The sequence below is a fragment of the Tachypleus tridentatus genome, chromosome 7 (genome assembly GCF_004210375.1).
Source record: "Tachypleus tridentatus isolate NWPU-2018 chromosome 7, ASM421037v1, whole genome shotgun sequence".
In the NCBI taxonomy this organism is placed as follows: Eukaryota; Metazoa; Arthropoda; class Merostomata; order Xiphosura; family Limulidae; genus Tachypleus; species Tachypleus tridentatus.
Genome location: NC_134831.1, coordinates 222,057 through 238,073, shown reverse-complemented (window position 1 = coordinate 238,073; position 16,017 = coordinate 222,057). Strand labels below are relative to the sequence as shown.

Here is a 16,017-nt window from a genome sequence, read left to right as displayed (position 1 = left end):
CTTGTAGCTATTTGTGGCTCAGTTTTAACAGGTCTTAAGCATTTTGAGGATGGATTTTTTTTTTAAAGTGAATAACACAGTCACAAAATCATTTCAATTGAACAAATTATTTAAAACTACAACTTTTACAGGCAGGTAATTTTTCGGGTGAAGTTTTGTAATATTTTAGTGTTACGATACTTCATCAACTAGTTTAAAATATTTATTTATCAAAATATATTTGGTGTTTTGCACGTCGTGTGATTTTATTGTTAAACGAATCTAGAAATGTTGTAAAATAGGAATGTAGTAAATCCGGAGAAATATCGCTTCTGCGCCTTTCTCAATGTCATGGCGCTCACCTGTTAATAAGAAAAATTATTATAAATTGGCAGAGAGATATATACTGTTTTTCTATTGCTTCTTCACCTTTTACCAAACAATTTGGCCCGGCATGGCCAGGTGTGTTAAGGCGTTCGACTCGTAATCTGAGGGTCACGGGTTCAAATCCTCATCACACCAAATATGCTTGCCCTTTCAGCTGTGGGGACATTACAATGTGACAGTCAATCCCACTATTCGTTGGTAAAAGAGTAGCCCAAGAGTGGGCGGGTGGGTGGTGATGAATAGCTACCTTCCCTCTAGTCTTACACTGCTAAATCAATACCAAACAAATTTTAATTGACCTTCATTTCCTGGCGTATTGTATTGAAACTTGATAGGATTATGCCTTAGTTCAGTACACTTAGATACCTTTTTCTTTTTTCCCATTTAGGCTTTTTTAACGAATTTATAGGATCAAAGACAAAATTAACAAACCAAAAATGTATATTCTGGGCTTCTGAAAGGTCATATTTACAGCAATCAAGGTAAAAGGTGGCGAAAGATACTGACACAAAAAAGTTGGATTTACCCATTTTAAATTTTTTTAAGAGGGATCAGACCTCACAAAAGAGCATGGATGTGGGATTTTGGGCAATCGCACGGCCATATTTTGTCCAATTTACATTGGATTTAATACAGTTATACTTTTTTACAGGTCCTACATATGACAAACAAAAATGGTGGAGTTGCCTATTTCTATTAATTAAGGGTCAATACGCCAGAAAAAGACATAATTTTAGAGTTTTTTGACAATTAGTACGCCATATTTTAGCCATTTTACATAGGATTTGGTGCAAATTTACATTTTCACATGTCCCATACATATATATACAAAAATTTGGAATATTCCCAATTTTTGCTTTTTAAGGAAGCCAAAATAATTACATAAACCCTTCGTGATGACGACAATAAACCCATTATTTTACGGTCATGGTCTATTAGGTAGTCATGTTCCAACTAATTTACACGGATTTTGGTGTAAAGATACTTTTATACAAGCAACATAAACTGGCAAAAAACAGTTGGACTTTCCTATTTTCAGTAATTATAAGTGGGTCAACCTGCCACAAAAAGCATATTTTGGGGGACTTTGTACAATTACTGTATTGTATTTCTGCCAATTTATGTGGGATATGGTAAAATGATTCCTTCTTGCATAGACAGGTGATATAGACGTTTGCTATTCCTGTATGTTTTCACAGTTTTTATGATCTCAAAATTGGCCATGCCACAATTGCGTGGCGGAGACATATTGTAGTCGTTGTTGTTGTTTTTGAATTTCGCACAAAGCTACTCGAGGTCTATCTGTGCTAGCCGTCCCTAATTTAGCAGTGTAAGACTAGAGTGAAGGCAACTAGTCATCACCACCCACCGCCAACTCTTGGGCTACTCTTTTACCAACGAATAGTGGGATTGACCGTCACATTATAACGCCCCCACGGGTGAAAGGGCGAACATGTTTAGTGCGATGGGGATGCGAACCCGCGACCCTCAGATTACGAGTCGCACACCTTAACACGCTTGGCTATGCCGGGCTCCATATTGTAGTCGCACGCGAATGTTTGTTTTTTTAAATACTGTATTTAAAAGATTTCTTTGCTAATGTATGTTGTTTTTACTTATGTTACCTTATTATTTCTTTGCACAGATTTCTGTTAAAGTTCTTATTAAGCGAGAAGTACACGTAATGTAGGCATCTCACTCAGGGAAGTTCTAATATAACTAATTTAAATTAAAATTTCTGCTAATCCATGTTTGGAATGGTTTTTCATGGAGTGATATTCTTAATGTTTTATTCGTGACCTTTGGTCAACATTTTTAAGCAGTTACAATTATATCACCTTTACTGATAAAAGTAATAACTTATACTCTTTACTACAATATACACAGAGTACAAGGTTGACGTTTGTAGAATGGACATCAGTAGGATATATATTTCAGATGGGATAAGTGACAACCATGCGGACTCCTGTGATTTATGGTCTTTAGCAAAATGTGCTGTTTTTACACTTGAAGAAGTTTTCAACTTATATTCCCAAATGTTACAACTACGTGTGTCACAAGTTATGTGCCATTCTTCCTAAGTTAACTAAAGATGAGACAACATCAACTGTCTAACTGATTTTATTGCTTTGACAACTTTTTTTTCAGGTGTATACCACCAACCTTGAAAAACTTTTGCAAAATATTATGTTTCTAATTTTTCTTTAGTGATATTGACATGCCAGTTAATTCAGTCTGTTTACGTTTCTGTACAGTTTCTCCATTGTGAAAAGACATTTCTCCTTTTACCTTTGTGGTATTAAAGCCACCATTTTTAAGTGGGCAACATTTGGATTGCTTGTCACTGAAGATCTCATTCCTAAACTATCTCAGATCAAGATCATATAGTAACTGGAATAGTCCATGTAGATCAGTACGGGTGTAGTTAATCAAGTAGCACAGCTGAAATTTATTAGTATTGGCCTACAGAGATTTGATAGGTCTACTAATTGATACTCACTAAATTATCTTTTAATGGATAATTTTGTCTTCAAAGTCATTATTTGTTCTCTCATATTGTGATAATCTTAACATTCATATCTCTTTGTACTGTGATAATTCTGTTAGTTCTTAAAGCAGTATCATCTAAAACAACTTTGAGGGTGATTTTAACAAATACATTTTATGTGTGATAATGATCTTAGTAATTATTATAAAATTCACAACCTACTGGATATATATATATATATATTTACTGAGTGATACACGTTTGGTACAATAAACAATGGCAAAATATCTACTACGCATAAGTTTAATCAAAACAAGGCTTATTTCTAATAAGGCATGTATGTTCTTTCAAAGAAACTCTTTACTTTTTGCTTTTATTCACCCAATATCTTATCTAAGTCTCTGTGTGTATGATGTTATTTTTCTATTATTCTTGAATCCCTTAGGTCTTAAATTTGATGCCATTTTGAAAGATATTTAGATTGATCCAAATTTCCATGCAAGTTTTTAGACTTTCAGGGACCATAGATAACACTCCAGATAGTTGTGTTTTCAACATTATTTTAGTTATTACGGAAGATACACATAATAATTGTAGAAAGATTTAATGTTTGCACAAGGGAAAATAACATAAGTTTAACAATCCACCTACTGTTAAGTTTAAATGTCAATAGAATAGCTGGCTTAAATTAATTTTTTTTTTTAACCCAAAGTTTTGAGCACACACACACAAAAAGGGATTCCAATTTTGTTTACTCCAAGACTCATGAATCACAAGAATATGTATGTTTTCACAATCGTTACATGCTAAGCCTAACAATTATTATCTGAATTTGAAACAACTATCGACATAATTTAAACTGTGATAATCAGTTGGTCATAAGTCTAATTTTAATTTCTTGAGACTCTCAAATTTTTAAAATGCTTATTTTTTAAAATTAATAGCTGTCATATATAATGTTTACACTGAACAAAAGCAGTACTTACCAGCTAAGCTTGCAGCATAAAATTATACATAATAACCAACAGTTATTAATATAACAGAATAACATAATGTTTACATCTTGTAAAACAACACAATCTAACAAATAAATTACTTTTATGGATTGTTTCTTTCTGCATGTTTGTGTGTATGCAACTGCTTTACAATATTGTATTTGTTACTTATATATAAATGACACTGTATTAAATTATCATAACTGAAATAAGCATATGTTGTATCTCTGCCAGTTTTGCCACATGCAAGTATATGCCACTGTTACTGAAAAACTATCCGATGTTTTTCCAGTGGTACTCTCATATATGAAATAATCAAATTAAATGCACATAAATGGATCGATAAATAAATTGTATACAATTTAAGAACAAAATTTAGAAAATTAATTAACAGTTTAGCATTTCCTCATTCACAGTTTTATAGCTAATAACCATTAAGGATATTTTTTGTCCAGACTATTTCAGAATTCAATGATTAAATATTTAATTATATATGTGATGAACCATGATATTAGTGTAGGTTGTTTCTTAATTTATGTGTTTGTTTATTATTAGTTAGAAGGACCTTTTCAAGCCACATGATTAGTGCATGGCTTACTAACTAGAACTTTCTTGAAAGTCTAAGAAACAGTTTGAATAATATAAAAAAAAATTCATCATACAGTACTTAATGATTTATTGTTGTTTGTTTGTAATTAAGTAAAAAGCTACATAATAGGCTATCTGTGCTTCACCCACTACAGGTATTAAAAGTCAGTTTTAAGCATTGTAAATCTGCAGACATATTGTTGTGCTACAGGGGGGACTTACTGATTGATTAATGAGTTCATTACAGTGGTGAATTGATTACTTAGTGAACGTTATTAAAGCAACTTATGGAACTAGAATTTAAATAAAATGCTTTCATAATCAATAAGTAGGTTGGACTTTCCAATGCTCTTTTGTACTGTAGAATTCAAAGGAAATTGCCCAGCAATAGAAAATATGACATTTTTATAAGTTGTTTCCTGTAGCTTATGAAACAATTTGTTGAATCATTGAAAGTTACAGTTAATATCATAACTTACTTAAACGTAAGCTGGAAAAAAAAACAAAAAACACTTTTAAACAAAATTGGATTTTGTCAATGAAAGTTAAAAAAAAAAAAAAAATCATGAAAGTATAATTTTTTGTTTGAATAAAAACAGTCAATTACCAAACTAGTAAAACCATTGTGAAATGAAAATAAAGATAAAAGAGCTGTTTAATTATTGTAATTCCAATATTCTAGTTTTTTTCTTTGCAACATTAAAATGTTTAATGGTCATTTAGTGAAAAAAAAAAAGTTACATCCACAGTTATGACAATGTCTATTGCACAGTTAGTTATAATATTCCTGATGTTAAGTCTCATATATGCCAAAGGTATAAGCTTGAGAGAGGAATGTGCCCATTAGTTTGATTGCTGGTTTGGGCTGAACATGACATCTACAAGATGTCAACACATATTACTGATGAGTATTAAGAAGAGGTTGAGTTATACATGTCAGAAAAACTGAATTCCCCTCCAGTTCTACAAATTATAAAATTTAATGTCTGTGAAGCTAAATGTTGGAGGTTCCTGAATTGAACTAATTTCCTGTACCACACAACAGATAATGAATTTATTCCGAGTTGGGTCTGTTTTCGATATTGACTCTCGTAAATGCTAATTTCAACTATCAATGGTGTAATACCTCTATGGTTAAGATGGTTTTGGATATTTGAACTACAAGAATAAGTTACACTTATGTTATAAAATAAATATTAAAAATAAAAACTCATAACTTTGCAAAAAGAAAATGTACACACATATATATACATACGTGTATTTGAAGTAGAGGAAGCTGAGGAAAGAAATTTAAGTTTCATAAATAAATAACACATCAAAAATATACAGTGTTAAAAATAAGATTTTGGTGTATGATTATCAGTGCTTAGAGAACATTTCTTTTTTACACCAAACCTGCATCAACATGAAGGAGTCAGAATATGCAATAAAGTGAAAATATGTCACACAAAATGAAGCAAGTTTGTAGAAGTATGAGGAAGGAATGAGAAGAGTCCTACTGGCTTAATCCTTTTGATTAGGACAAAAAAGTTGAGACTATGAAAGTGTGTTAAAGGCTCAACTATATTCTATTCATCTCATTACAGTATGTTTCTTTTCATTATGGGTAAACAGAAGCAAATATTATGTAAGAAAAATATGAACAAATCTTTAATGCAAAAGATAAAATACTCTTACCACATATTAACTCAGGAGTAACAACTATAATGAGGTGATCTGGTAAAAAAACAAGTATTCTCTCTCCACAAATATGTAATATGTTGGAAACTTTGGAAGAAAACATTTTATTAGTCCTGACACTGAAGATTATGTTTTCACCCCTTGTTGCATGTGTGTGTTTGTCAGCAGGATTTCTTGAAAAATGGCTGAATGGATTTTGACAAAAGTTGGTATACATTTGGACTGTGTCCCAACTTAGAAGTGGTTGGTTTTTGTAGGATAAAACATCAAGATCATGAAGAGCCAAAAAAAAACTCCTACCTGTTAATATTTGAACCAATTTTTTACGCTATTTTTGCTCTATAACACAGTCAAAAACTATCAGATTATGATGAAACATGGTGGATATATGTAAATTATTCTTTATTTTCCTGCCAGAAATGGTCCATATCCATTGAAATTTATGGGCATACAGACACATTTTCATATTTTTTGAGAGCCAAATATGATCAACTTTGTGTGACAGAGTCATACATTTCACTGGGTGCCCTTCTAGTTTCACTATTAAATCACACGTATCTAACCTAAAACTTACTCAAAAAGTGTCTTACATTGGGGCCAAGAAATATGTAAGATAGTGGAAAAATATGATACTGAAGGTAAGTGCTATTAAAACAAAATATGATACTAAACTACATAATCTGAGATACTAAGTCATGGACCACGTAAATACAGCCACGTACAACAAACACTGTTTTAGTCCCAGAATTACAAATTGGAATGATGTGGACCCCAGCAGTTTACTGAGCACATTTATTTTCTAAATATTCATGTACTAAATTGCTCATAGGTCCAAAACTTCATTTGTTACAGGTCCCCCATATCATACCAGTCATAAAAACAATGAAAACAAAAATAACATCAATATTGCAATTGTTTCCATCAAGGATTTTGTATGTATTTTACATAGAAAGGTAAGTGATTTTACCCAATACTTTTTGGTTAGTTCTATACACTGTGTTATAAGAGCCTTAAACTTGAAGTTATTTAGTATTATGTGGATGAACTCAACTGTAGTGTACAGTATGAAAACAAGTTTATAGTGTGAATTTAAGTAAAAGACAAATTATTTTTGGCAGATGTGTTTATCCTATCTTACTTAAATTTGAATCATATTTATATGATTCACAGAAAAGGTAAAAGTACAAGCAAGACAACTGTGAATTAAAGCATTATTGGCATTTATTTAAAATAAAAATGTCCCAACAAATTAACTAGAAAATCATTCATATACCCTAAGCTGCTATTAAGTTGCATGTTCATCAATTAATTCTGTTGAATTTTGGGTAACAACAAGTTTTCATTAAATATTATGATTCTTTTTAAAAATAGAAACTTCAGGCACAACAATCCTGAGGCTTAAAATCAAGTTTCTATGGTCTCACCAGTCCAAGTACAGAACAACAAATAAAAACCACTGTTAATCATCTTCTGTTTCATTAATCTCTACAAAAGAGAAAGGATAATAATTATTCATGAATATTCTTTGTAACAAATAAACAAAGAAGTAATTTCAAATAATATGATTTGTTAAATATTGAAACTAGAATTTTATAGTAACACTAAAATGTTACAGTCTTACCAAATTCCAGGAGTAGCTATGTCTATTAATATATTTTGATTTAAATTCACAATTAACCTAATTTCTCTCCATATCTCATCAGATATTATAATAAGGAACATTCAACATGTTTGGATGAATCCTTCATTATGTTGGTACAATACATTATTCCCAAACTGTGTCAAAAGAAAAAAAGGATACTGACAGAAAACACATTTTAGCTAGTAAAATAAATGACTCATTAAAAGTAAAAATATGTAGTTTATTATGATCCAGTTATACAATAAAACTACATATCAATTTCAGTTACATTTAAAGTTCAGTCACACAATTATTGAAAACAAAACATCATTATGCAAAAGATAAATTATGCATTAGGGGTGGCACAAAATGCAGTACTGATAAAGAATGTATACCATCATCTAGACAGCTGCTCACTTTCACTCTTAAATTGAAAAATTAAATAATAATTCAGTGAGTGTAAATTGTTAATGTAAAATAACTATTTTGTTCAATTATTGCTGTTGCTGTAGAAGTCTGGAGACCTGCTCACAAGTGTCATCAGGGCTTGAAACAGAATGACCAATAGTTCTTGGATCACTGTAAATCTCAAAATCATTTCCTCCTTCTGATGTTTTGTCTCCAAAGAAGTGAATAGTTTTGTAGCCATCTTGCTCCAAGAGACGTAAACAGTATCTTTTATCCCAGCCAACAGGAAAGCAATCGAAACTTATTTGGCCACCTGGTGGATCATAAAACACTTGTGATTTTAAAATGAAATGTCAAGAATACAAGTAAATCGAGATGTAAAGGTCTTACTCCACAAATATTTCAATTCCAAAACATGTTGTGAAAAGTCCATCTCTTCATTTAAAACTTCAAGCCTTCGAGTCTGACGTTTAAAAGTGCACAAATTTAGATAAAATATAATTCTATGCGTATGAACTTAGCAGACACTCTGTTTAAGTATCTACTGGATGTGTTATGGTTGATATGTCCCCCCCTTTTAACAAAAATATCTTCATTTGGTTTACTTTCACTACGCAATAGTCATATCTTTCTTTTACATATGCATATACATGTAAGACTTTTTAATTTTAAAATAGAGATTAATTTTTAGAGAAATTTCTTCATTCATTTTATTAGTTTGGACATAAATATATTTTCATGGTTATTAAATAATTTCTTGATATGTTCAAGCATAAATAAAATGATTACTCTTCATCATAGATATACTAATAACACCATGGAAAATGTGAGTATTTGATCATCTAAGATGGCTATTGGGGACACTATGACCTTGGGATGGCAGTCAGAGAAATACAGTTGTCCAATGTTGAAAGTGTCTATACACTGTTGTTGGCCATAAAGATACCTAAAGTCAATAAAATATTATGAAGAACCTTTTGCACCTGTTGACTTGACAGATTCCATCCAGTATCATGTACTGATGTTGAATATTGGAGAATTTTGTTCAGCTAACCTACCATCCCAAGAATACAAACCATCACTGATATATATGATAACCAAAATAAGCAAATGTAGCATCCTCTAGTGACCATTTATGGTGATGACAGGCTCATGTTTGTCTTGGTTTAATTGATGTTACTACTAAGATATTACAGTGCAACAGTAATATTCACTTCAGTGACATACGAATACACCACTTGACTTTATAAAAACCCCAATAGGTATAGAAAGTGAAATATGCAAATATTTTAACTCTCACAAAAATGTGTGGATATTAATTAGAGTGAGATCTATAATTACAGATCATACTGTGGCATATGAATATTACTGCAAGATGATTTAAACTAATAGTAACTATTTGAGTTGTAAAACAAACACTCACCTATAGAAAAAAATAACCCCAAGTCTGGAAATTCTTTATTTAAGGATTCTACAAATTTCTCTCGGACCTTATGTTCCTAATAAAGATTTAAAAGTAATACTTTTCAACAAATCACTCCATACAAGTATCAAAACTATTTTTCTCTATTTCACTGTTTATGTCTGTGTGTGTGTGTGTGTGTATACATTGGAAGGCTACACTAAATACATAAAATGTTTAAATAAATAAAAAGGGAAACTTTTTTTCACAAAGTTTTTTTAATCATATTTTAGTAAATACTTTATCTATTGTTACTTTTGTTTTTGGAGCAACTGTACATCAAGGAACACCTACTACATTAAAGAAAATGGCAGATGCTAATCAACAGAATGTATCCATGTTGAATACTAGAGATATATTAATTTAATTGTCTGTCACATCTTGGAGGAAAAAGTATTCTAGTTTGTAAAGATTACATTCAGCACTGAACATTACATACAAGTTAAATTTTATATAGAAGGAAAAGAATATATAAATAAACAAAAAAGTAATAATCCAGCCACGAAACAAATATCCATCACCATGGAAGAAGTCATGGAGTGGGTCATAAATTAGTTCCATAATTTTTTGAGGTACCAGTAGAAGTAAGACTCAAACTGTATTGAGGGTATACTGTCTATCAGGTTTAATCTCAATTTACTGGCCTCACGTTCTTAGAAGAAAAGAAGCAGATGCGAGTGCTCAAGCCTACGATATCCCACATTTTTAACACCTTTCTCTGTTTGTAGAAAGAAGTGGGAAGGTGGTTGTTCAGACAAAAAAAAGGTAAAAAATTACAATATTATACATCAGTGAGCAAAATATTATTGAAGTTTGCATTCCAGCCCCAATATGATGTTTGGACATAAATACCAAGATGTTACGGTACTACTGTATTTACAAAGATTACATTCAAATGACCATTCTTATATAAAACTACTTGGCTTTACATGGTATTGTAATGCTCAATACAATTCATATGCAGAAGTTACCAAAAGAATAAACAAACAGCACAACATACAACTGCAAACAATCAACAATGGCAATATATATAATATAATATTTCTCCTCAAAAAAACAACAACTAACATTTATTGAATTTTCCGTATTGGCTCTATTTTGAAACATTTTATTCTGGTCTAAGTTATACTTTTTGTCCTGTTTTAATATCAGATACATTTTGTCTTTTAATGGTATTAGGTAAAATTTTCTTCTTTTATCTTTGGTAAAATTGTCTGAAAGTGTTCAAAATGAGTGCACATTGAAAGATTTATAGAATGATAAAGTTTTATAGATACACAGACAAACAACCAAGAAGTACATTAATATAATTAAAAATACAATGGAATACAAGAAATAAACATTACATTGCTTTAGGAGTCAGGTGAATCTAAGTTGACTAGGAAACACAACTTCATGTCTTTAATGAACATCGTTGCATGGAAACACCTACTATTAAGAAATGCATACAAACTGGTAATTTTTCTTAAACCTGAAGCTGTTACTAAGTGAATATTTTACATATCCAGAGACCCTTACCTTGTCATATTGAGAAAACTGCTCTCTCTCTCGGACTGACTACAGCTTCTACCAACAGGACAGATGTTTATCAGACCATTACGAAATTCTATAAAATTCCCTCTACAGAGAAAAAGAAAAATTAAGCAATGCAACAGGATAAATTAAATTTGTTAATATTAATTTCTCACAGGGCCGAATTCTGCTAGTCAGATCCAAGTAAACCTATTAATAATAACCTAATTGTCCATTCCTGTTTCTGGAAAAGACAGATCACCTAAGTTAACTGCAATTGTAATCAATAGAAAACACAATAAATGAAGTTTTAAAAATACAAGTTATATTAGTTATTTTGTAAGGATATGAAAAATATTACTACTAAGAAACACAAATCTAAAATAATAATGAATAATACTATGTTTTAGGTCATAATGTATTTGCTTACCTTTTACAAGGCAAAGAAATTTTAGACATGTAGTTCAAACAGTAGTTTATAAATGTTTGTAGCTTCTCTTCTCCCATGTAGTTAACTATGCTCTGAAACACAATTTACAAACATAACAGGTAAGGTGTAAATTTCTTCAGAGAAAGGTTCTACATTTTAAAATCATGTAAAGTATTTTTCCTCACTGATTTAATCATTTTGAATCAAAATAAAAAATACTATTTCTACCTTCATTAAAAAACTTTGAATCACCCCAGATCAAATACTGAATTACTATTTAAGAGAGTTTGTTACTCAAACAGACTCGCCAAAAAAACAGTTGTGGGGTTGCCTAAGTATAATATTTTATTACACCTTAGACATACATTTTAAAAGGATCACAATATATTTATATGGTTTAACAATCTTCTAAAATATATATATCTCCTTTCCACCTGTAATTCAATAACTGTAAGCTCTAATCTTAATACAGTAACAATAATAGATTTCATGCTATGAAAACCAATACTGGCCACATTTAAAACTTCTTAGTATTTTACAAAAAGTATGCAAGAAACTATTAAAACCAAAAATATACTTAAAAACACACTTAAATTCTATATATATATATATATATATATACTTTCACAGATAAAGAACAGGAATTGTTTATTGATAAAATGAATTAGGTAAGAAACACCTATAACATTTTATTAAATTTTGCAATTCAAAAGAACATTCCAGTTATTACTCTGCTAAGCTAATAAAATGTGTATTACATGAACATTTCTTTGTTATTATAATTAAATATTACAGTATACTGCAGCCACTGACTTGGTATGAAATTTGTTAGGTTAATAACAATTTTAACCTTTAATATTTAACAAACAAAATTTATTGCAAAACTCAATTATTGGAATTTTTAAATATAAACCTGAATGAGTACATTATCTACAAGGAAAGTAAGCATTTAAAAAAGATTTGATATCTTTACCTGGATGATTTTAAACATTAAAAGTAAAGAATAAGATAAAGATCTCTGAAAGGAATAGTTTTTACATTCACATGTTTATGATAAAATAAAATACAGGCTAAATATTACTCTGTCAGATTAATAACAATATGAATGGAAAAATCATATTGTCTAAGAGATAAGGCTATTGTACCTTTTCCAAACAAGTTCACCATTCTTATAGGCTACTAGCCCATTTTCTGCAAACACATATGGAAACTTTGATATGACTGAAAGAAAATTAAATAAAACAAATAACAAAATAATTAAACATATTTTTCTGTATAAATATATGACAAAGTATTAGATGATTTTGCACCCAGAAGCAAAATTATATTTTAGCAAGGGAAAAAGTTTTTCCAGTTCAGTCAATTTGAGAGTGTATGGTAAGTATTTAGATAGTAGTGATAACAACATTTCTCTTTGTCTATCTGTGAAGCCAAAATAAAGAATATATAACTATACAACAATCCAGGAAAGCAAATTTTAAAATATTTGGGTTGAGTTGAATTTACTAACAAATATGAGTTTCAATATATCATTATGATTTCATAAGGACTGTGATTGGATGATTTATGAAGTACAGGACTGAGCTTTGCTCTTCTTTTTATTAAAAGAGCATTTAACTGTTGAAGATGATGAAGACAGGACCTAACAGACACATCTGACAGATGAGAAGAAACTGAAAGAATTATTCTCACTTATCTTCAGAATGCAGAATTTTAAATGTTAAAAGCTGTAAGTTTGAATAAGTTACTTTTCTTAATATCTTCTGTTTTTAACCTGGCATAGTAATGGTGGTTTACAGAATATTAGTATTAATAAAAAATAAGTTTTAGCTTTAATTACACAGAACTATACTAGTTTTCTGTAAATATTATTTATCTTTACAAATAGTAAACTTGCTGAATATCTTGCTTAATGAGATAGTGTGTACATATATTTTAGTTTGTTTTAGTAATAAAAACATATGATGCAAAGGTTTAATTATACACAGCAAGAAATTTTATTCTTTCCAGCTATAAATGATTAATTCAATGAGACAAACAATCAGCTGTCTCCTTAATCACTATTATTTTTATTTATAATCTGTATATATCTACATTGTAAATTATTTCAAAGTTTGGTGAAATTTCTTTAAAGTTTTTGAAAGAGGTAACACTTATAAGAGTATACTTTATTTCAAAACATAAAGTACTAAATCACTGAATACTTTAACTTATATACACATAGAAGGTGTCGTTGCAAAACTTATCAACTGTCAGTGACAAAGATTATGTTTCCAAGGTCCACATCAGCAATATTTCGATTTTTCTGTTCCATAACTACACCAAATACTCATATCTAATTCAGTTTCCAAATCTTTTTTTTTTTCATTACAATCTATCAAAACTGTTGCTTCAACTATCTTACAAAAACCTTTTAAGACATCCAAAATTGAATCTTAAGATCCTTACTATGCATTCCTTTCATTTGTTCTGCAATCTTACCCACATCAGATCCACCAACCAAACCAACTGTAACTTTGAAGTTAAGCATCATCAGAAATGTTTCCATATCTGCTGTAATTTTCTAAAAGAAAATCATATAACAATGCAATTTAACCACTTTATTAGCCAAAAACGTTTAAAAGAATTTTCACTGGACAAAAGTTGTTTTGGTGTATATGTTAATGTAAGAAATTTGCTATGAAAAATGCGTGCAACTTTTTACAACGGAAACAAATTAAAATATAGTTAGTTTGTACAACTTTGAATATTTTGATTTACACTGACATATAGAGTACCTTTTGTTTACCTTCTTAAATTTTGAAACATGTACGAGGCCTTCATAAAAGTAAATTAAAGTTGAAAAGTAATTGAGTTTATTAGTGTTAAATGGTAATATTTACATAACAAATAAATGCGACTTTGGTATTTGAGGACTACAAATATATATTGACAGTTGAATCTGAAACCTCTGTATCTTCCACGCCATAACAATCACGAAATTCAGAATAAGTTGACAATATCACTGAAGTCAGCATATATACATGCATTGATGTTAGTACTTTATCACAATTAAATGCACATTTACAAACAAATAATGATTTTGCATTCCATCAACAGGATTGACACTCTTAACATGTAGAGATGAAATGAGGGTGAGAGGGGCGATTCTAAGGTAGTTTAAAAGTCGGTACGTTAGTGTTTGAAAACTTTCCCTTATAACTTGTATTTTTACGGCCAAAAAGTTTTAAAAAAACTCGAACTCTAACTCAAGTTGTACCTGTGACCATAGTAACCCACCTGGCGTGGCTTAGTCAATGTTCCGTCAACGTCAAATAAATATATTGTCGAAGAATCAACCTCCATTTGTAAATGAAATTATAATATCTCGAAGTTCACAAATACTAAAAGTAATTATTACCAAACTGAATAACTAATATTACTATTTTTCAAAGCCTAAAAAGTTTAACTTCGATGTTTTACTTCCAGTTGCATTTTATTTTTAAAACTCTGGAATGTACACGTGTACCATGAAACTATTTACGCTGCCGCTAGTTGAGTACTCACTACGAGCCCATTAATATAATTTTTATTGTTAGATGACGATCTGGCATTTCCTAACGTGTTTATGTTTATGAAAGAAAATAATTTTATATCTAAAAATAACATAAGGTTTGAAATGTAGAACCTGATATTTTTTGAGTAAACATAAAAAAGTTCCTTTAAATGTGAAAAGATAGTTTCTTAAGGTTGAATGACCTGTTATTCTCCTTTATTGAGTTATTCTGTTAGCAGTGTTTTAATAAAAACCGATGATAGCACTAACTTTACACAACAAGCAAGATGACTGAAAAAAAATGACATATTTTTTGAAAAATCACTCAAAACATCAAGGCAATATTCGATGATTAATGTTCTGGTATATAAACATAATACGTGCTTTCTATCTCCTTGTATTAATATAGGAATTTTTCTTTGTGTGTAAATATGTGCAGTTTCACATAACACGTTGGCCAAGAAGGTAACTGTTGTTCTAGGTATTTATCGTACTTTGTCATTCCCTAGAATAGCAGCCCAATAGAAGCCCAAAGCTTCATAATGGGCTATCTGTGCTCTGCTCTCCACGGTTATCGAAACCCAGTTTCTAACGGTACAAGTCCGTAGACATACCGCTGTGCCACAGAGAGGGGTCTCCAGTAAAGGCAACTGTATTTTGTGGTAAGTAAAGTATTTTATTTTACTTTTTCCACACTGTCTGTTTGAATAAAGATAGATTATTTAATTGTATATTTGTATTCAGCCACTAACTGTTTCTCGTGAACTCATTTAGTTAGAGACAGTACCGGTTTTAGGGCGGTGCCACAGGTGTAGCGGTACTTGGCTCCATGCTTCCTTGATAATATTGGAAATTTCAGTAATTTTAAAATAGAGGTATTAAAAATCAAGCACAAAAAATTATATTTAATACAAGAAAACAGTTTATAAAAG

The 16,017-nt window shown here is 30.3% G+C and overlaps 1 protein-coding gene across 1 annotated transcript; it reads right to left on the bottom strand.

Moving 5' to 3' along the window:
- Nucleotides 1–7,958: 7,958 nt before the first annotated feature.
- Nucleotides 7,959–15,118, bottom strand: Pmm2 (phosphomannomutase). Its single transcript, XM_076509855.1, is given in 8 exon segments — nt 7,959–8,459; nt 9,570–9,645; nt 11,127–11,159; nt 11,162–11,228; nt 11,551–11,644; nt 12,697–12,771; nt 13,999–14,113; nt 14,830–15,118. Coding segments are annotated over 8 exon segments (753 nt in total). The 5' UTR covers nt 14,896–15,118; the 3' UTR covers nt 7,959–8,232.
- Nucleotides 15,119–16,017: the final 899 nt, after the last annotated feature.